The sequence below is a fragment of the Saccoglossus kowalevskii genome, chromosome 17 (genome assembly GCF_978046115.1).
Source record: "Saccoglossus kowalevskii chromosome 17, keSacKowa6.1, whole genome shotgun sequence".
NCBI classification, from domain to species: Eukaryota; Metazoa; Hemichordata; class Enteropneusta; family Harrimaniidae; genus Saccoglossus; species Saccoglossus kowalevskii.
This window is the reverse complement of record NC_140657.1, coordinates 33313259-33336286: the sequence shown is the minus strand read 5'-3', so window position 1 is coordinate 33336286 and position 23028 is coordinate 33313259. Positions and strand designations below refer to the sequence as shown.

Sequence of the window (23028 nt, the reverse complement as noted above, 5' to 3'; positions counted from 1 at the left end):
TCACATACTTGTGAATGATTTGTTACATGGAGTGTCTCTGTGCACAATGTGTTCAATGAGAGTGGTCTATATATCACATACTTGTGAATGATTTGTTACGTGGAGTGTCTCTGTGTGCACTATGTGTTCAATGAGAGGTGTCTATATATCACATGCTTGTGAATGATTTGTTACTTGGAGTGTCTCTGTGTGCACTATGTGTTCAATGAGAGGGGTCTATATAGCACATGCTTGTGAATGATTTGTTACGTGGAATGTCTGTGTGCACTATGTGTTCAATGAGAGGGGTCTATACTATATAACACATGCTTGTTAGCATTTACTAAGTTGTTATGACAACTACATGTATGCCAGTATTCTGATTATCAGTACATGCACATGTTATTTTGAAGAATTGTTATTAAAGAAGCTAAACACAAATTTCTTGTCTGATTCATTCTATACACTGGTTGCATTATCCAACCTGCTGCAGTGTTTCAGACATTACAGATATGCATATTAATGAGATTATATTATATATTCCATACATACACGATCATTGTCCAATGGTTTTAATATGGCACTGGCATTCTGTCTGGTACTGTCCTATGTGCAGCTGTACTTGAGATAAGGCAATTATGCATATTAATGAGGTTATAGTTCCCATCCCAGTATGTATCAGGCTTAAATTATGCAAATAAGATGCAAAAGAAATTAAAAAAAATTAATATTGCTGCCAAATTATGCAACTTTCTTAGAATTTTGATGTACATGCATGTATGTTACAGAAGATGTACACAGGAGAAGATGTTAGGATTTAGGCCATTTTTTGGCAAATCTACTATGGCGGCAAAAGTCACAAGACCACTAAGGTTTTTGTTTTAATGAATATTTGTGCACATATGCCATAGATGCTACACAACAACTTGAATGTCCGAGACCCCCAGAAAGTGGTTCTGGGTTATACCCAATCCATTATGGCTGCCAGGCTGCTGATCCGCTTGCTCTGAATTTTAAGTACTAATTAGGATTCATAGTCTCTTATGACCATGCTAAGTTTGAAGCATGTTGCGATCTGCACAAAGCTCTTCCAGCTTATTAGTCCCCGTTCAGGCACAGCCTGAAAAGGGGACTTTCTAATGCTGGTTTTGTCAATGTCCATTTTCCATTTTTCGTCTCCAACATTTTTTCTGAAATTCTGCAGCAGATATCGATGAAACTTGGCAGGTTGATGAACAAGTCTCAGCCGAGTATGCACGTAAAGTAGGTCTTTTTCAAGATTTTAATTCAAAATTACCTCTCATAACTGCACTGACAGAGCAACTGAGCATGCTCAGAATAGATAATTAGCTTAGATTGTAATGCTAGGGTTTTTAGTGATGTCATGACCTTGATCTGAATCAGTGACAGATGGGTCATACCATTACCAATCTCAGTGAAAAGATTTTGAGGGGTGTCAGGGCTACATTTTGATGGGAATTATAGTGGTGATAATGAAACAAAGAAGTCAAGTTGTTATTAAGGTTTACTCAGATTTATGAATGCAGTTTCTTGAGCATGTATGAGACATAGTTTGGTTGCACTTGTGTACTCTGAGATTTTGAACCCAGGTCAATGAAAGTAGAGTACATATTAATTCAATTGTTTGCAGATATTCCATGTATTATTTTAATGTGAGTATTTATACATGTCTTGTGTTTTAATGAATGGGCTTCTAGAGCCATATCTCTGACTTGCTTTGACTGATTATGTTCAAATTTTTAGCTCTGCTGTCGACTTTGTCGAGCGGAGCTTATCATATGAATGATCGTCCGTTGTCGTTCGTGTTAATGTTTTACTTTTTCGACTCCTTCTTGAAAACTACAAGTCTGAATGCTTTGATACTTGGTGTATATGTACATTGGGTAGACCTCTCTTAGATTTGCTCATTCCATAATGATATCTTAAATTCTCTAATTTAGGTACCACATGATGTAGACCTTTCTCAGATTTGTTCATTTCGTGATGATATCTTCAATTCCCGAATTTTGGTGAATATTTTTTACTTCTTGTTGAAAACCGCAAGTCCAATTGCTTTGATATTACATATATAGATACTACATGTGGACCTCACTCAGATTTGTTCATTTCATATTGGTATCTTCAATTCTCTAATTTTAATGATTATTTTTGTCTTTTTTGGTAAAAAGTGGTGTTTTTGAATTCTTGTTGAAAACAACAAGTCCAATTGCTTTGATACTGTACATATTGTTCATTTTCTAATGATATCTTCAGTTCTTTAATTGAAATGTGCATTGTTAACAGCGGAGCTATCTCAGCCGACAGGCTGCTTGTCTAATGATATTCTCAGTTCAACTCCTTTAATTGAAATGTGCATTACTAACAGCGGAGCTATCTCAGCCAACAGACTGCTTGTTAATATTCATTATACATCATGTTATAGATATATACGCGCATATATATAGCGCAACGGGGGAGAGAGAATGAGAGGTAGATATCCCCTCTGTCGTCCATCGAAAACAAGAACAGCATGCTGAAAATGGTGCTTGCTGGTGCAATCTGAGCTCTAATATTGTGTGTAATTTCTTGACATCAAATTAGGCAGTCTGCTCCACAAAATGTACCATTTATGATGGTACAACAAAACATCACAACAAAATATGCAATGTAGACACCAGAACCTTTATTTGAATAACTCAGTATTAATTAAACATATTCATGATAAGCTCACATTGTTAACAGTGGGAAAAATAGTCATCATTCAAAACTTCACTAAGTTCACTGCCTAGAACACAAGTCATTTTTGACATACTTGTGGTCAGCAATTCTGGCATGCTTTGTGCAGTAATCTTTAGTCAGATCCACTGGTGAATGAATTCACCTTTCCACTTTTAATGCACCACTGACAGGTCATTACTTTAGTATTCATATTATACAAATGTACTCTAACCATGGAAAAGTAATCTAAAGAAATTTGGTATATATTACCACATAAAACAATTATAAACACAATAAACAAAATAATAACTTAAGCTCAAGAATATATACCACTGGCACTACTAAGTACAAAATTAAGCTCTAATTATGTTTATTATCATTTCTTATAAAATATTTATCCTGCGAATAGTGGACATAAAATTTTAGAGTCACAAAAAAAAATAGTAGATTACTGCACTGGACATATTTGGGCCGTTACATCATGTGAATAAACTTTCACAGGGAATTTCTCTGCCGTGCTCATCATGCAAACCTGCATATTGACGTTTTATGATGACACAAATGACTATTTATTTTCATCGAAATTTCTGAATTAAAGTGAAAAAGTAACTAAAGTAACTTTCGGTCTTGTAACTCTATCTCAATGCTAAGAATGCCCGGTAAGAATGTTACACAAATTATAGTATGTTTCCATCGATTCGCTAACATTGTCCCACCTTCCATTATTTCTGAAATCGTGCTGCAGTATGATCAACTTTCCGTTTCATGGTGCTGTCAGGGTTAGGAAACCCATGGATTTCTGGTTCTGAACACGATTTAGTGGTTTCTCCATCTCGTCCTGAAAAATACTCGTCGAGCAGTTGTCTGCTCTTTTTTGACGTAGTCTCCATTTTCAATAAATAAACATATCATGTGTTTGATCAGGGCAACATTAAACCGTCCCATACTGAGAGTAATGTGGTGGGGTATCTTGAAACGCTTGCCGACTAAACTATGCATGTGTGATGACACCAATATAACTTTAGAGTGGAAAAATACATTCAATGACAGTTCTGTGTTGATCACGATCACCGTGTAACAATTGTTGCAATCACTCAAACCGTAGTAACACGCGTGATGATCACAGTAGAGTTTTGACAATTAAGGTAGAGATGCAGTTTATTTGGCTTGCTTTTTAATTGAGTAATGAGACAATGAAGATGGTATTATATATCCAGCATGTTATATATTTTCTGAAAGCTTATTATACAAACTTTGTAAAACTTGTCTTTATTTTAAATATCCAGAATGCGTTTTTGATTTTGGGTCAAAAATATGCTTTTTTGGACAAAAGTGGTTTAAAAAAAATTAGCTCAAAAATTTCAAGTCCGTTTGTGGGTAAAATTACATCACTGGATACCTTGGTATACTACTAATTCAAATGCGTCCACTCATCTCTCTAACGGCTTTCAAAGTCGCACAGCATGACCTCAAAGTTCACTCTTTTCTATTTTTGCATAATTTATATATCCATGTTAATTGCGGACTTGTTATTTTTGTTCCACTCGTCGTAATAAACTGTCCGGACGCATTTTGAAGGGGGAACACCTTGTCAATAAAGTGTGAAAATTTCGAGGCAAATGGCCAAAGCGTCTATCAGCTATTTTAATTTAAATCCCAAGAATTCACCAATAATAGAAGACGAGAAAAAGGCTAATTTGCATATTTGCGCGTTAAACCGGGAATTACTGCTTTGTCATACTTTGTCATACTTTCTAGACTATTGAAATTGAAAGTTAACGTATAGACATAGACATTTTATGTAAAATTGTTGGACCAGAACAACTGCTCTTGAATATATAAATCAGAAACACGTCATTCATACCAGTGTTTTGATGGGGTCGGTAAAAACACGTGTCAATGCCCAGTAAACATGACGTCATCTCATGAATAATTTGCAAAGGGTATTTTGTACAAAATGTGTTCGTAAATCCTACTAATATATATTTATTTTGTTCTGAATCTCGTCCAAATTTTGTAATTTATGACATTTGCGAGCGAGAGCGAGAACACAGAGGACTGTCCCTGTATACCATGTACTCTGCCATGTAAAAATATAAATGGTATTTATTAAGTAACTTTTAAAAATAACTGCTGTTGTGTGCATGTTTATGGCTAGGCCACAGAGTCGCATTGTTTTATTGCATCACCATGTGCATTTGTTGTCAGCTATAAAACTAATGCTGATCCATGAGAGGATGTTGTAAACAACATTGATAATATATCAACAGTGATCAGTTGCTGCATATTGACAAGCCATGAGGTGCATTTTTTGTCAATTTTGTTGATAACATACATATACATGTTAATGGAAAATTTAATTGTCTGAGCATAAACACATTTTCCACCTGTCTAGGTAGTATTCGCATATGCATAGCATTACCAACCTAACATTTCATCCCATGTGTGTTCATTTGGTATCACAAATATCATTTTCCATCGATCTAGGTGTTGTTTGTATATGCATAGCATTAACATTCTAACATTTCACCCCATGTGTGTTCATTTGGTACACAAATATCATTTTCCATCTGTCTAGGTGTTGTTTGTATTTGCATAGCATTAACATCCTTACATTTCATCCCATGTGTGTTTATTTGGTACACAAATATCATTTTCCATCTGTCTAGGTGTTGTTTGCATATGTATAGCATTAACATTCTAACATTTCATCCCATGTGTGTTCATTTGGTATCACAAATATCATTTTCCATCTGTCTAGGTGTTGTTTGTATATGTATAGCATTAACATCCTAACATTTCACCCCATGTGTGTTCATTTGGTACACAAATATCATTTTCCTGATGTCTAGGTGTTGTTTGTATATGTATAGCATTAACATCCTAACATTTCACCCCATGTGTGTTCATTTGGTACACAAATATCATTTTCCATCTGTCTAGGTAGTATTCGCATATGCATAGCATTAACATCCTTACATTTCATCTCATGTGTGTTCATTTGGTACACAAATATCATTTTCCATCTGTCTAGGTGTTGTTTGCATATCTATAGTGTGTTCATTTGGTACACAAATATCATTTTCCATCTGTCTAGGTGTTGTTTGCATATGTATAGCATTAACATTCTAACATTTCATCCCATGTGTGTTCATTTGGTATCACAAATATCATTTTCCATCTGTCTAGGTGTTGTTTGTATATGTATAGCATTAACATCCTAACATTTCACCCCATGTGTGTTCATTTGGTACACAAATATCATTTTCCTGATGTCTAGGTGTTGTTTGTATATGTATAGCATTAACATCCTAACATTTCACCCCATGTGTGTTCATTTGGTACACAAATATCATTTTCCATCTGTCTAGGTAGTATTCGCATATGCATAGCATTAACATCCTTACATTTCATCTCATGTGTGTTCATTTGGTACACAAATATCATTTTCCATCTGTCTAGGTGTTGTTTGCATATCTATAGTGTGTTCATTTGGTACACAAATATCATTTTCCATCTGTCTAGGTGTTGTTTGCATATCTATAGCATTAACATCCTTACATTTCACCCCATGTGTGTTCATTTGGTACACAAATATCATTTTCCATCTGTCTAGGTGTTGTTTGCATATCTATAGTGTGTTCATTTGGTACACAAATATCATTTTCCATCTGTCTAGGTGTTGTTTGCATATCTATAGCATTAACATCCTTACATTTCACCCCATGTGTGTTCATTTGGTACACAAATATCATTTTCCATCTGTCTATGTGTTGTTTGCATATGTATAGCATTAACATACTAACATTTCACCCCATGCATGTTCATTTGTACATAAATATCATTTTCCATCTGTCTAGGTGGTGTTTGCATATGTATAGCATTAACATTCTAATATTTCACCCCATGTGTGTTTATTTGGTATCACAAATATCATTTTCCTGATGTCTAGGTGTTGTTTGCATATGTATAGCATTAACATCCTAACATTTCATCCCATGTGTGTTCATTTGGTACACAAATATCATTTTCCATCTGTCTAGGTGTTGTTTGCATATGTATAGCATTAACATCCTAACATTTCACCCCATGCATGTAACATTGTTCATTTGTACACAAATATCATTTTCCATCTGTCTAGGTGTTGTTTGCATATGTATAGCATTAACATCCTAACATTTCACCCCATGTGTGTTCATTTGGTACACAAATATCATTTTCCATCTGTCTAGCTGTTGTTTGCATATGTATAGCATTAACATCCTTACATTTCACCCCATGTGTGTTCATTTGGTACACAAATATTATTTTCCATCTGTCTAGGTGTTGTTTGCATATGTATAGCATTAACATCCTAACATTTCACCCCATGTGTGTTTATTTGGTACACAAATATCATTTTCCTGATGTCTAGGTGTTGTTTGCATATGTATAGCATTAACATCCTTACATTTCACCCCATGTGTGTTCATTTGGTACCACAAATATAATTTGCCATCTGTCTAGGTGTTGTTTGTATATGCATAGCATTAACATCCTTACATTTCACCCCATGTGTGTTCATTTGGTACCACAAATATAATTTTCCATCTGTCTAGGTGTTGTTTGCATATGTATAGCATTAACATCCTAACATTTCACCCCATGTGTGTTTATTTGGTATCACAAATATCATTTTCCTCATGTCTAGGTGTTGTTTGCATATGTATAACATTAACATCCTTACATTTCACCCCATGTGTGTTCATTTGGTACCACAAATAAAATTTTCCATCTGTCTAGGTGTTGTTTGCATATGTATAGCATTAACATCCTTACATTTCACCCCATGTGTGTTCATTTGGTACACAAATATCATTTTCCATCTGTCTAGGTGTTGTTTGCATATGTATAGCATTAACATCCTAACATTTCACCCCATGCATGTTCATTTGTTCACAAATATCATTTTCCATCTGTCTAGGTGTTGTTTGCATATGTATAGCATTAACATCCTAACATTTCACCCCATGTGTGTTTATTTGGTATCACAAATATCATTTTCCTCATGTCTAGGTGTTGTTTGCATATGTATAGCATTAACATCCTAACATTTCACCCCATGCATGTTCATTTGTACACAAATATCATTTTCCATCTGTCTAGGTGTTGTTTGTATATGCATAGCATTAACATCCTTACATTTCATCCCATGTGTGTTCATTTGGTACCACAAATATAATTTGCCATCTGTCTAGGTGTTGTTTGTATATGCATAGCATTAACATCCTTACATTTCACCCCATGTGTGTTCATTTGGTACCACAAATAAAATTTTCCATCTGTCTAGGTGTTGTTTGTATATGCATAGCATTAACATCCTAACATTTCACCCCATGTGTGTTCATTTGGTACCACAAATATCATTTTCCATCTGTCTAGGTGTTGTTTGTATATGTATAGCATTAACATCCTAACATTTCACCCCATGTGTGTTCATTTGGTACACAAATATCATTTTCCTGATGTCTAGGTGTTGTTTGTATATGTATAGCATTAACATCCTAACATTTCACCCCATGTGTGTTCATTTGGTACACAAATATCATTTTCCATCTGTCTAGGTAGTATTCGCATATGCATAGCATTAACATCCTTACATTTCATCCCATGTGTGTTCATTTGGTACACAAATATCATTTTCCATCTGTCTAGGTAGTATTCGCATATGCATAGCATTAACATCCTTACATTTCATCTCATGTGTGTTCATTTGGTACAAAAATATCATTTTCCATCTGTCTAGGTAGTATTCGCATAAGCATAGCATTAACATCCTTACATTTCATCCCATGTGTGTTCATTTGGTACACAAATATCATTTTCCATCTGTCTAGGTGTTGTTTGCATATCTATAGTGTGTTCATTTGGTACACAAATATCATTTTCCATCTGTCTAGGTGTTGTTTGCATATCTATAGCATTAACATCCTTACATTTCACCCCATGTGTGTTCATTTGCTACACAAATATCATTTTCCATCTGTCTAGGTGTTGTTTGCATATGTATAGCATTAACATACTAACATTTCACCCCATGCATGTTCATTTGTACATAAATATCATTTTCCATCTGTCTAGGTGGTGTTTGCATATGTATAGCATTAACATCCTAATATTTCACCCCATGTGTGTTTATTTGGTATCACAAATATCATTTTCCTGATGTCTAGGTGTTGTTTGCATATGTATAGCATTAACATCCTAACATTTCATCTCATGTGTGTTCATTTGGTACACAAATATCATTTTCCATCTGTCTAGGTGTTGTTTGCATATGTATAGCATTAACATCCTAACATTTCACCCCATGTGTGTTCATTTGGTACACAAATATTATTTTCCTGATGTCTAGGTGTTGTTTGCATATGTATAGCATTAACATCCTTACATTTCACCCCATGTGTGTTCATTTGGTACCACAAATATAATTTGCCATCTGTCTAGGTGTTGTTTGTATATGCATAGCATTAACATCCTTACATTTCACCCCATGTGTGTTCATTTGGTACCACAAATATAATTTTCCATCTGTCTAGGTGTTGTTTGCATATGTATAGCATTAACATCCTAACATTTCACCCCATGTGTGTTTATTTGGTATCACAAATATCATTTTCCTCATGTCTAGGTGTTGTTTGCATATATATAACATTAACATCCTTACATTTCACCCCATGTGTGTTCATTTGGTACCACAAATAAAATTTTCCATCTGTCTAGGTGTTGTTTGCATATGTATAGCATTAACATCCTTACATTTCATCCCATGTGTGTTCATTTGGTACACAAATATCATTTTCCATCTGTCTAGGTGTTGTTTGCATATGTATAGCATTAACATCCTAACATTTCACCCCATGCATGTTCATTTGTACACAAATATCATTTTCCATCTGTCTAGGTGTTGTTTGCATATGTATAGCATTAACATCCTAACATTTCACCCCATGTGTGTTTATTTGGTATCACAAATATCATTTTCCTCATGTCTAGGTGTTGTTTGCATATGTATAGCATTAACATCCTAACATTTCACCCCATGCATGTTCATTTGTACACAAATATCATTTTCCATCTGTCTAGGTGTTGTTTGCATATGTATAGCATTAACATCCTAACATTTCACCCCATGTGTGTTTATTTGGTACACAAATATCATTTTCCTGATGTCTAGGTGTTGTTTGCATATGTATAGCATTAACATCCTTACATTTCACCCCATGTGTGTTCATTTGGTACCACAAATATAATTTGCCATCTGTCTAGGTGTTGTTTGTATATGCATAGCATTAATATCCTTACATTTCACCCCATGTGTGTTCATTTGGTACCACAAATATAATTTGCCATCTGTCTAGGTGTTGTTTGTATATGCATAGCATTAACATCCTTACATTTCACCCCATGTGTGTTCATTTGGTACCACAAATAAAATTTTCCATCTGTCTAGGTGTTGTTTGTATATGCATAGCATTAACATCCTAACATTTCACCCCATGTGTGTTCATTTGGTACCACAAATATAATTTGCCATCTGTCTAGGTGTTGTTTGTATATGCATAGCATTAACATCCTAACATTTCACCCCATGTGTGTTCATTTGGTACCACAAATAAAATTTTCCATCTGTCTAGGTGTTGTTTGTATATGCATAGCATTAACATCCTTACATTTCACCCCATGTGTGTTCATTTGGTACCACAAATATAATTTGCCATCTGTCTAGGTGTTGTTTGTATATGCATAGCATTAACATCCTTACATTTCACCCCATGTGTGTTCATTTGGTACCACAAATAAAATTTTCCATCTGTCTAGGTGTTGTTTGTATATGCATAGCATTAACATCCTAACATTTCACCCCATGTGTGTTCATTTGGTACCACAAATATAATTTGCCATCTGTCTAGGTGTTGTTTGTATATGCATAGCATTAACATCCTTACATTTCATCCCATGTGTGTTCATTTGGTACCACAAATATCATTTTCCATCTGTCTAGGTGTTGTTTGTATATGCATAGCATTAACATCCTTACATTTCATCCCATGTGTGTTCATTTGGTACCACAAATATCATTTTCCATCTGTCTAGGTGTTGTTTGTATATGCATAGCATTAACATCCTTACATTTCATCCCATGTGTGTTCATTTGGTACCACAAATAAAATTTTCCATCTGTCTAGGTGTTGTTTGTATATGCATAGCATTAACATCCTTACATTTCACCCCATGTGTGTTCATTTGGTACCACAAATATAATTTGCCATCTGTCTAGGTGTTGTTTGTATATGCATAGCATTAACATCCTTACATTTCACCCCATGTGTGTTCATTTGGTACCACAAATAAAATTTTCCATCTGTCTAGGTGTTGTTTGTATATGCATAGCATTAACATCCTAACATTTCAACCCATGTGTGTTCATTTGGTACCACAAATATAATTTGCCATCTGTCTAGGTGTTGTTTGTATATGCATAGCATTAACATCCTTACATTTCACCCCATGTGTGTTCATTTGGTACCACAAATAAAATTTTCCATCTGTCTAGGTGTTGTTTGCATATGTATAACATTAACATCCTAACATTTCATCCCATGTGTGTTCATTTGGTACACAAATATCATTTTCCATCTGTCTAGCTGTTGTTTGCATATGTATAACATTAACATCCTTACATTTCACCCCATGTGTGTTCATTTGGTACCACAAATATCATTTTCCATCTGTCTAGGTGTTGTTTGCATATGTATAGCATTAACATCCTTACATTTCATCCCATGTGTGTTCATTTGGTACCACAAATATCATTTTCCATCTGTCTAGGTGTTGTTTGCATATGTATAGCATTAACATCCTTACATTTCACCCCATGTGTGTTCATTTGGTACCACAAATATCATTTTCCATCTGTCTAGGTGTTGTTTGCATATGTATAGCATTAACATCCTAACATTTCACCCCATGTGTGTTCATTTGGTACACAAATATCATTTTCCATCTGTCTAGGTGTTGTTTGCATATGTATAGCATTAACATCCTTACATTTCACCCCATGTGTGTTCATTTGGTACCACAAATATAATTTGCCATCTGTCTAGGTGTTGTTTGTATATGCATAGCATTAACATCCTTACATTTCACCCCATGTGTGTTCATTTGGTATCACAAATATCATTTTCCATCTGTCTAGCTGTTGTTTGCATATGTATAGCATTAACATCCTTACATTTCATCCCATGTGTGTTCATTTGGTATCACAAATATCATTTTCCATCTGTCCAGGTAGTATTCGCATATGCATAGCATGAACATCCTTACATTTCATCCCATGTGTGTTCATTTGAAACTCATGAGAAAAACATTTTCTATGAGTAAAATAAAGGGTTTGTTGGTAGACAGGTTCACTTTATTTTTACTGTTTTAACACTTTTTTTTGACATTTTGAACACATCATGAGCTTACACACGAATAAGCAACACTTATCGATAATAACATTTATGCCTCTCAAAAAAAATAAAAACATTTTCTGTTAAAATTTGTTTTTATTTGCTAAAATATTTGACAGTGCTCACATTTTGCAGGTTTAATCAATTCATCAGCCAAAAGTGCTGTGTAGTGGTGAAATGAGTGAACATAACATTGAACATGAAGATAATTTTGTTAGGGTTACATTAGAAATAAACCTTTTATTGTTTTGCTTAAAATTGTCACTGCCAACTTTCATTTATGGCATCTATGCATGATTGTTGCGTGTGTATACACAAAAGCAGAGATGAAATACGGCAGTATTATATATATCTATCTCAAAATATCATCTATCTCAACTTGGTCTTTTAAGCAATTTAATTGTATTCATAAACTTTGCGTTCTTTTTCAATATATTTTGTAATGAATTTTTCCTAGTTAGATTACTGAATATTTCTTCAGTTGTAGAATAATAATAATAACAAATTTTATTGCATCCTTGAAATAAATTTTTCATCAGTTAAAAGCAATAACAATGAAATACATATTAACAAAAAATGTGAAATGCTCAAAACAAAAGGGGGAAAAAAAAAGTAAGAATTATCTTTTAATTGGATGTTCTGTTCTAATGTCAAATATGGCATTCACCCACTTGTCTTATAATTTCAACATCATTGCAAGTCATCAGGTATATAAATTTCTGATTAATGTTATGGGCTGTGTTTGGAATTATTACATCTCTCAATAGTTTTTGTCTGTTATTGTAATATTTTGGACATTCCATGAAAAAATGTACCTCATTTTCTATTTTGTTCTCTGAACAATGTACATGTATACATAATCTGTTTTCTTTGGATGTTTTTGGTTGCGTACATGTATGTCTACCTTTCTCTATTGCTAATGGATGGTTGCTAATTCTAAATCTGGATATGCAATATCTTTGTTTTAAATTAAGAGTGTCTAAATATTTTTCATACATGTAGGTGTATGTTTGTTTTAGTTTTGCATATGTCCGGAGTTTGTCATTTTGGTTGCTTATGGTTATTTTCCACCAATCCATGAATTTTTCTTTGATGTTGTTGGTAATTTATAAATTAGTTTAATATCCCTGGGTGATAAGTCTGACTGGTTATTCATCGAGATATTTTCTTTTATCAATTTTTTAACAGAATTCATCCATGGCAAGTTAAACTCCTTCTGTTCATGAAAGGAATGTAATGATGGGACATGTTTTGAAAAAAAAATATAATGTAGACATGCTGAAATGTGGTTAAATAAAAATGTCATTAACAAAATAATGGTGCTCAAAGTAAGAACATCAGCATCGTACAACACTCAATATGGATTAACAGTGAAATAGAATGAGTCATTAACATAATAGTACACCTCTAAACAAAAGTGCATCTCCACTGTACATCACTCAGTATGCATAAATGAGTGAAATAATAGAATGAGTCATTAACATAATAGTACACCTCAAAACAAAAAGAGCATCTCCACTGTACATCACTCAGTATGCATAAATGAGTGAAATAATAGAATGAGTCATTAACATAATAGTACACCTCAAAACAAATAGAATGAGTCATTAACATAATAGTACACCTCAAAACAAAAGTGCATCTCCACTGTACATCACTCAGTATGCATAAATGAGTGAAATAATAGAATGAGTCATTAACATAATAGTACACCTCAAAACAAATAGAATGAGTCATTAACATAATAGTACACCTCTAAACAAAAGTGCATCTCCACTGTACATCACTCAGTATGCATAAATGAGTGAAATAATAGAATGAGTCATTAACATAATAGTACACCTCAAAACAAATAGAATGAGTCATTAACATAATAGTACACCTCAAAACAAAAGAGCATCTCCACTGTACATCACTCAGTATGCATAAATGAGTGAAATAATAGAATGAGTCATTAACATAATAGTACACCTCAAAACAAAAAGAGCATCTCCACTGTACATCACTCAGTATGCATAAATGAGTGAAATAATAGAATGAGTCATTAACATAATAGTACACCTCAAAACAAAAGTGCATCTCTACTGTATATCACTCAATATGCATAAATGAGTGAAATAATAGAATGAGTCATTAACATAATAGTACACCTCAAAACAAAAGTGCATCTCTACTGTATATCACTCAATATGCATAAATGAGTGAAATAATAGAATGAGTCATTAACATAATAGTACACCTCAAAACAAAAGAGCATCTCCACTGTACATCACTCAGTATGCATAAATGAGTGAAATAATAGAATGAGTCATTAACATAATAGTACACCTCAAAACAAAAGTGCATCTCTACTGTATATCACTCAATATGCATAAATGAGTGAAATAATAGAATGAGTCATTAACATAATAGTACACCTCAAAACAAAAGTGCATCTCCACTGTACATCACTCAGTATGCATAAATGAGTGAAATAATAGAATGAGTCATTAACATAATAGTACACCTCAAAACAAAAGAGCATCTCTACTGTATATCACTCAATATGCATAAATGAGTGAAATAATAGAATGAGTCATTAACATAATAGTGCACCTCAAAACAAAAAAGCATCTCTACTGTATATCACTCAATATGCATAAATGAGTGAAATAATAGAATGAGTCATTAACATAATATTACACCTCAAAACAAAAGAGCATCTCCACTGTAATTGGATGAAATAATGAGCAAGTACACCATCACTCAGTATACACAAATTAGTGAAATAATAATAGATGAACATGTCATTAACATAATACAAGCACACATGTGTAGTTTAAATGACAGTGTTGTTATAGCAGGTGGCAGCCATAAACACATTGCCAGTGTTGTCGCTATCAGTGCTTGTACTTCCATTCTTAAAACCATATCTTTGGTAAACTTAATCACATTTCTTGTCTCTCGCTTCTTCCGCTGTGGGCATTTTTCCAGTGGTATTGGATGAGTGTATTGCATTTTTTCAATCCTAATACTTGAAAGGTACAAGTCCTCATCAGTTGTACTTTCAGGGCGGCGAATGAGTTTTAATGGTATTTGTTCATGTCCACCAATAATCTGAACTTGTGACTCGTCATCACTTGGTACGGCTTCACCCCGGCTGGGTCTGTGCCCAAACCATGTAAAGGGATGTATGATGTGATGTTCTCCAACATTCAACACCATCTTCTTTGATGAAGGCATATCTTCTACCATTTTGGAGTCATTGTCAGTTATGTGTAGTGGTTCATGGTGAACCATCCCAAACCGGCGCCTTTTTGTAATTCTTGGCATTTCATCTCTGCGTCTTGTACTACCTGATAGCTTTCTAGCTGCAAGCTGCCGACGTTCTTCATCAGTCGGTGGTAAATGTATATCCACTTGTAGTACTATAGTGTCTCGGATATCACTTGGGACATGCTCAGCTGAAATGCTACCAAGATGTACTCGACAAATGTGGTCCTGTCTCACCTGCCTCGTGTTATCATTGTTTCTGATATTATCATCCGCTTCTTCACATGGGCACGGATTATCTTCTTTCGACTTTCTTGTAATTTCATTTTGATATTGTTTCAGTGGATTAACATCCAGTATATCATTGGCTCCATAATGTTTGATATTTGACCTCCATTTCTGTAATGGCTCAAGTAAGATATTTTCCTGGCTGTCTGCATGAAACAAGCTACTGTATGTTGTCTTCTTATTCTGGCCAAACAAACGTTTCCATTTGGTGAATCCTGACATGTCAGTTGTCTGAATTCTCTGGTGTATTTTTTTAACTGTATCCATAGTGTGACATTTCATACCTTGGTATTTCACGTCAGAACACAGCTGATGCTATCACAGTTCATACATGTAGTATAAGAATGTTATATTCCTCTCATAGAATTGTTGTTGAAAATTAAGTCTGTGCTGCTTTTACATGTGGGTTGTCCTGTTACATGTCTGGTCTGCTACAAGTAGTACTATAGTAATTTGAATGTACAAGGTTGGGCGAGTTTTACCACGCAAGGATATCGTTTATCTGCTTAACAGTAGCTGGCAAAATACAATGATACTATTGTTAGAAGGTGGTGAGTTGTACTTTTTTATTTACGATGCTTGTCTGTCTTGTTTTTTTTTTTATAGCTTTCCTCCCTGGCTGCAGTGTGATAACCCAACTCATGAAAGCTCTTCAAGTGGTAACCAAGGTGTGGACGTAGGCAATAATCTGCCCCGCACAGACGATCCATTGTTAATTCATAACACTGAGCATTCATACCAGGTAAGTCAGTCAACCATATTCCTTGTTTGATTATGCATGCAAAGCTATGTTGTTTGTCGACCATGCTTCCGTCTGATTAAATTGTTTTAGAGAAAAAAATTTACACTTGGGTAAAAAAAAAAAATGACCCATTTTTGTTTGATAGCACAAATAATGAGCCATAAATTTAATAAATGAAGACATTGACCTATATTTGTAATTTCCCTTCTACATGCATAAAAATGCGCATTCAAATGTTATATAATAATAATAATAATAATGACTTTATTGACATTATTAATTTTGAATAGAACATAGTCAAATATAAGCGTACACTGTATTTCACACACACACTATACATCACTTTGGCCCAGCCATAATCAATAACCTCAGATATGATGTGTCAACGTATGTGGTCCAATATGTCACTGGATAGGATGGCTGCAATGTGATGCTTTTCAGGGAATTCCCTATGTAAAAATTTTAAAACTATTATTTTAGAAATCATAACAGTGTACATGTTAAATTGTTAAATTACTCCATACAATTGTTGGTTTTTATTTTAAATTACAGTATACATATATATGGATATTATTATTTCAAAAAAAATTATCTTTTATGAAAACTACTGTATAATATTAATGTACAATGTTTACAGCAATAATTTGCTTGGTGGGGGGGGGGGGTCTGTTTTTTGTTTGTTTTTGGCTTGCCAGTAAGAATGAGAAGGGAAAGTCATAGTAGTGGCAACATGTCAGTCATAATTTTTGGCATGATAAATTCAATAATAATGTATTGATTTTTCCCTACCCTTTGTACTCCTTCTTTCCATCTTATGCTGTGTTCTGCCCCACCTACATGTACATTTTATGTAATGATATCCCCACCCTATGACATGATCTGCCTGCCTTGCATATACAGGGCAATCCATGTGTAGTTTAACTATGTTTCAACATTGTCATTGAAATTATGCTTTTGTTGATAACATTTATTCTGAAATTCTGACAAAAAAGCTGTGATATGTAAATTTAAATGAAATGTTACAAGTAGAATTGTGTTTCTGGCCTTTGGTAATATTCCATATGCCATGCAGCTCATTTATTGGAGACACCACCTTGGTTAATACCTACATGTAACAATGTTTCTCTGTATGTAACAATACATTTGCTAAAGGCACTTGTGCATACACTTCATGTGTATAGTGCTTTTACATGGTTTTTAGATTGCAGATTGCAAGGTCACAGCAACCAATATAGCTATCATTTTTCTCTCTATCAGTGAAATGTAATGTAAGCATAGTATTCCTTCACTTGGGTATGCAAGTGGTAACAATTTCAGTGAACTTATTAATCATTTTATTTTACTTTACTAATTGTGAGGTTTAGAAGAACCTTTGTTTTTTTACTGACAAAGCAAATTTTCATTGATACAGTAAATGGACATTAATATGAATTCTGAAGATTACCTAATATTAATACAAATGTACATGCAGAGCTTAAACTTCACAAGGAATCAAAAGCGATTGCCTCATTGCCAAAAAAGTTTGCCTTGATGCTTTGAAAAAATAAAAATGTACCCCAAACTATTTCAGGAATTTTACCTTGAAAATGGATGCCCTCTCAACTGCAAAGTTCAAGCCATGTACAAGAGTGTTGCAATAGAGTTGTGATACTAGCAGTAGATGTAAATATTTGTCTGCTGATAGATTCATTTACAACTTAGTATAGGTAAATAAATTGGAGGAGGGAGAACTGAAATTTGAATATCACTAATATATGGGTACAAGCAGGTGATTTATCAAAGTTTATGACCTTTTTATTCACAGTGAAATGTACTATACTGACGTGTTATCATATCCTATCATACACGTTGACGTTTACATATGCAGTATGATGACGTGTACAGATTTGAGGTAGTAGGTGTGGTTTAATAGCTTCCCAGTTATCAAAAATATTCTAACTAATTTAGGACAGCAACAACAAAAATATTTGTTTCTGGTCAGTGCTTATCAGTTAAAACGGGGGTTGCTCGCAGGTTTTTTTTTCTTCTTTCCTTACCCAGACATGTGCTAAAATAAAATATACATGTACGAACAGAGTCTTCACTCCCTATATGAAAATAGTATATTGTTCATTCAAGGAATATTTATAAAATACATGCAGCGACAAATGCAGTACAATTCACTCAAAAACAACATGGCACTAGGGCATTATTGTTTTTCTTTCACTACCTTCATATCTTACTCATAATTCAATTGATAGGAGTTCATCTCAGTGCAAATTATAATACTGTATTTGTTTTGTTAGTAGTGGACATAACAGGTGTGTTACTATGGATAAAATACATATTTTAATGATTCAGTATACAGGCAATGCAATTTTTTGTTTTACATAATGTGCTTCCATTTGAGATGGGCTTCTAATAGAACATATACAATACATGGATGTAGCCATGGTAGAGCTCTTTATGGTCTGTGCTTGAGTCGTTCTGTCATAAATCACCTTTTATTGCAGTTAATCATGAAAAATAAAACATGTCTTATGAAGTGAACATGCTTTCAAACGTCTGTTACTTTATTTAGCTTCTCTGACTTGCATGCGCTCTAAGAGGTAAATTCAGAGCTCCTTTATGTGTCTTCTTTTCATCAAATTCACTTGTGTCTGATCACATCAATCTTAGATAAATTAGCGTGGGATTATATAATATAAATACAGTACACAATATCAGATAAAATATCTGTTTCAAAAAACTCCAAGGTGTTCATGTTGCCCTTATTAAAATTAAAAAAAATTCTGTGTTTAAATGATTCAGGGTCATTTTAAAAGTGTTAATCTACCTCAAAAATTGTTTTGCTGGTATTAATTTTTAAATTCAAAATTGGGTATTAATTAAAGCTTGTGGTATTTTTGATCAATTGGAGGATTACGGTAGTCATATTTAGACTGGTCTGTGCCGGATTTTGTTATCAGTAAAAGAGGTGTGGCCAGTGGTGCTGCATACCTACAACTGTGAACAGCCTGGTGGTTTGATGTCATGTGTGGTATATGTAATACCGGTAGTGAATAACATGACAGAGCAGTTATGTTTTCTCGGATCCTACTCTAATTTTCCATATCTAGTATATTTCCAGCTTTGTAGGGAAGATGTGAAAATTGCTGTGTCTGATTATATGGAATGAGTTCTTCCATAATGCTAGACATATGGTATTCCAGCATAACTCCGCTGTTTATACTGATAATGTGCATTTTAATTCTATCAAAGGAGCCGGGTAGTGATCCCTCAGACTCCCAAACTAATGAAGCTCTGGCTGTGGATGTTGAAGAAGATGTAGAATCATCACTGGATTCATCAGCTAAGCAATCCTCACCAGAAGATATTAACATAGGTGTTAATACAGAAACATCAAATAATACTACATCTAGCTCACCACAGGTAAATAACATAGTTGTTAATACAGAAACATCAGATACTACATCTAGCTCACCACAGGTAAATAACATAGTTGTTAATACAGAAACATCAGATACTACATCTAGCTCACCACAGGTAAATAACATAGTTGTTAATACAGAAACATCAGATACTACATCTAGCTCACCACAGGTAAATAACATAGTTGTTAATACAGAAACATCAGATACTACATCTAGCTCACCACAGGTAAATAACATAGTTGTTAATACAGAAACATCAGATACTACATCTAGCTCACCACAGGTAAATAACATAGTTGTTAATACAGAAACATCAGATACTACATCTAGCTCACCACAGGTAAATAACATAGTTGTTAATACAGAAACATCAGATACTACATCTAGCTCACCACAGGTAAATAACATAGTTGTTAATACAGAAACATCAGATACTACATCTAGCTCACCACAGGTAAATAACATAGTTGTTAATACAGAAACATCAGATACTACATCTAGCTCACCACAGGTAAATAACATAGTTGTTAATACAGAAACATCAGATACTACATCTAGCTAACCACAGGTAAATAACATAGTTGTTAATACAGAAACATCAGATACTACATCTAGCTCACCACAGGTAAATAACATAGTTGTTAATACAGAAACATCAGATACTACATCTAGCTCACCACAGGTAAATAACATAGTTGTTAATACAGAAACATCAGATACTACATCTAGCTCACCACAGGTAAACACTGCTACTAATACTGTGCTATAAAATACTTTATTTCTAATAGCTGGAATTAATTTTAGTAGAAAAAAACAAACATTTTGGCTGTTTAAGTTTAGTTTGACTGATTTAAATGTAAAGTATAGGAAAAAAAGTATAAAATTATTTTTACTGTTTCATCCGTTAAGTGAAAATAGCAAAAATATAATTTTTTACAGTATAATATATAATGATAAAATTAAAAAAAAAAAATATTATTTAAAATGAATAAAAATTGTTTTTATCACTTTTAAAATGTATTAATCAGTTAACTAATACAGTTTACTCTACTATATAGTTTTAGTATTTATTTATTTATTTATTAAAAAAAAGCTTCTAGTAATGTAATATGACATGTTTTAAAAAAAACATATATTGTGAAACATTGTTTTATAACACAAATTCTAATCAAAACACAGCTGTTTAAAATCTGATAAATGTGATCATCATATAAATTAACCAAGCAATTAAAAGGCAGTTGTTTTTATGACCTTTTTTCTAAGATTGATCCTGAAACTGAATTTTAATTTGTAGATACTTATCACATGTGTCGTTAATCCAATTAAAAAAAAAAACCACTTTTTGTTGTATAAAATGCTTACAAATGTGATTCAAATCCACAACATTTATATGCGAAAATGAATTGTTGTAAAATTCTGAATTTGTAATGTTCAATTAATATTGTACATTTACTACTTCTGAGTCGCTGAAAAATTCTCTAAATATAACTATGTTGATTTCATAAAAATGCTTGTAATTTGAATATTTTATGCTTATTCAATACTGCATGTATTCTAATTAAAATGTCATCTTTGTATCACATCATCATACATTGTACATGTATAACATGGTGAAGTCGAAGCATGTATGTGTGTACAAAATAGAACACTACTCATGTTTACACATGCATAACATATACTGTACCAGGAATTAATCATTTCTTTACCTTTCAGTTTATTTGGTTTCATTTCATCATTGGTCTAGCTTACATATTTGTCAGTTACAATGAACATGTATAATGTACTGATTTAATTGATCTTTGTGCTGTTAGATACTGTGTTTTTTCACCCATGTGAGTTACAGTGTGCATCTCATGTAAAATATTTCCAGTACATACAGTGGAAATCTGGTGCAATCTGTCATCATAGATTCATTTTACGCTGACTGTGCAGATTTATTCTACAGCTGTGTATTATTAAATACTTTGTCATGGATACAATCATTTGCATAAAGTATTCTATGGAGATGTGGTCATGTATACACATACATGTATACATACACTGAATTAAACACTACTAAAAATAACTGTAAAAGCAGTTATTTCCATAGAGTAATTCTATGGAGATGTGGTCATGTATACACATATACATACATTGAATTAAACACTACTAAAAATAACTGTAAAAGCAGTTATTTTCATAGAGTAATTCTATGGAGATGTGGTCATGTATACACATATACATACATTGAATTAAACACTACTAAAAATAACTGTAAAAGCAGTTATTTTCATAGAGTAATTCTATGGAGATGTGGTCATGTATACGCATATACATACATTGAATTAAACACTACTAAAAGTAACTGTAAAAGCAGTTATTTTCATAGAGTAAATCTCTGGAGATGTGATCATGTATACGCATATACATACATTGAATTAAACACTACTAAAAATAACTGTAAAAGCAGTTATTTTCATAGAGTAATTCTATGGAGATGTGATCATGTATACGCATATACATACATTGAATTAAACACTACTAAAAATAACTGTAAAAGCAGTTATTTGCATATAGTAATTCTATGGAGATGTGGTCATGTATACACATATACATACACTGAATTAAACACTACTAAAAATAACTGTAAAAACAGTTATTTTCATCGAGTAATTCTATGGAGATGTGATCATGTATACACATATACATACACTGAATTAAACACTACTAAAAATAACTGTAAAAGCAGTTATTTTCATAGAGTAATTCTATGGAGATGTGGTCATGTATACACATATACATACACTGAATTAAACACTACTAAAAATAACTGTAAAAGCAGTTATTTTCATAGAGTAATTCTGTGGAGATGTGATCATGTATACGCATATACATACATTGAATTAAACACTACTAAAAATAACTGTAAAAGCAGTTATTTTCATAGAGTAATTCTATGGAGATGTGATCAAGTATACACATATATATACATTGAATTCAACACTACTAAAAATAACTGTAAAAACAGTTATTTTCGCTGGTATAGTTCTGTTAATTAGTCACTGGATTTAAATTCTTAATGATTGTCAATTGAACAGTGAGTATTATTGTAACTTCATATATATATACACACATGTGTATTCATATATAGATTTATAATGGA

At 33.2% G+C, this 23028-nt stretch overlaps 1 protein-coding gene across 2 annotated transcripts in view; it reads left to right on the top strand.

Moving 5' to 3' along the window:
• Window positions 1–23028, top strand: part of LOC102800600 (SUN domain-containing ossification factor-like) — a 100342-nt gene that overhangs the window by 8254 nt on the left and 69060 nt on the right. For both annotated transcript variants that reach the window (XM_085492412.1, XM_085492411.1), the window contains exons 2-3: window positions 16338–16473; window positions 19714–19884. In XM_085492412.1, the coding sequence (XP_085348538.1) occupies window positions 16338–16473; window positions 19714–19884 (307 nt within the window). The remainder of the gene's footprint in view (window positions 1–16337; window positions 16474–19713; window positions 19885–23028) is intronic.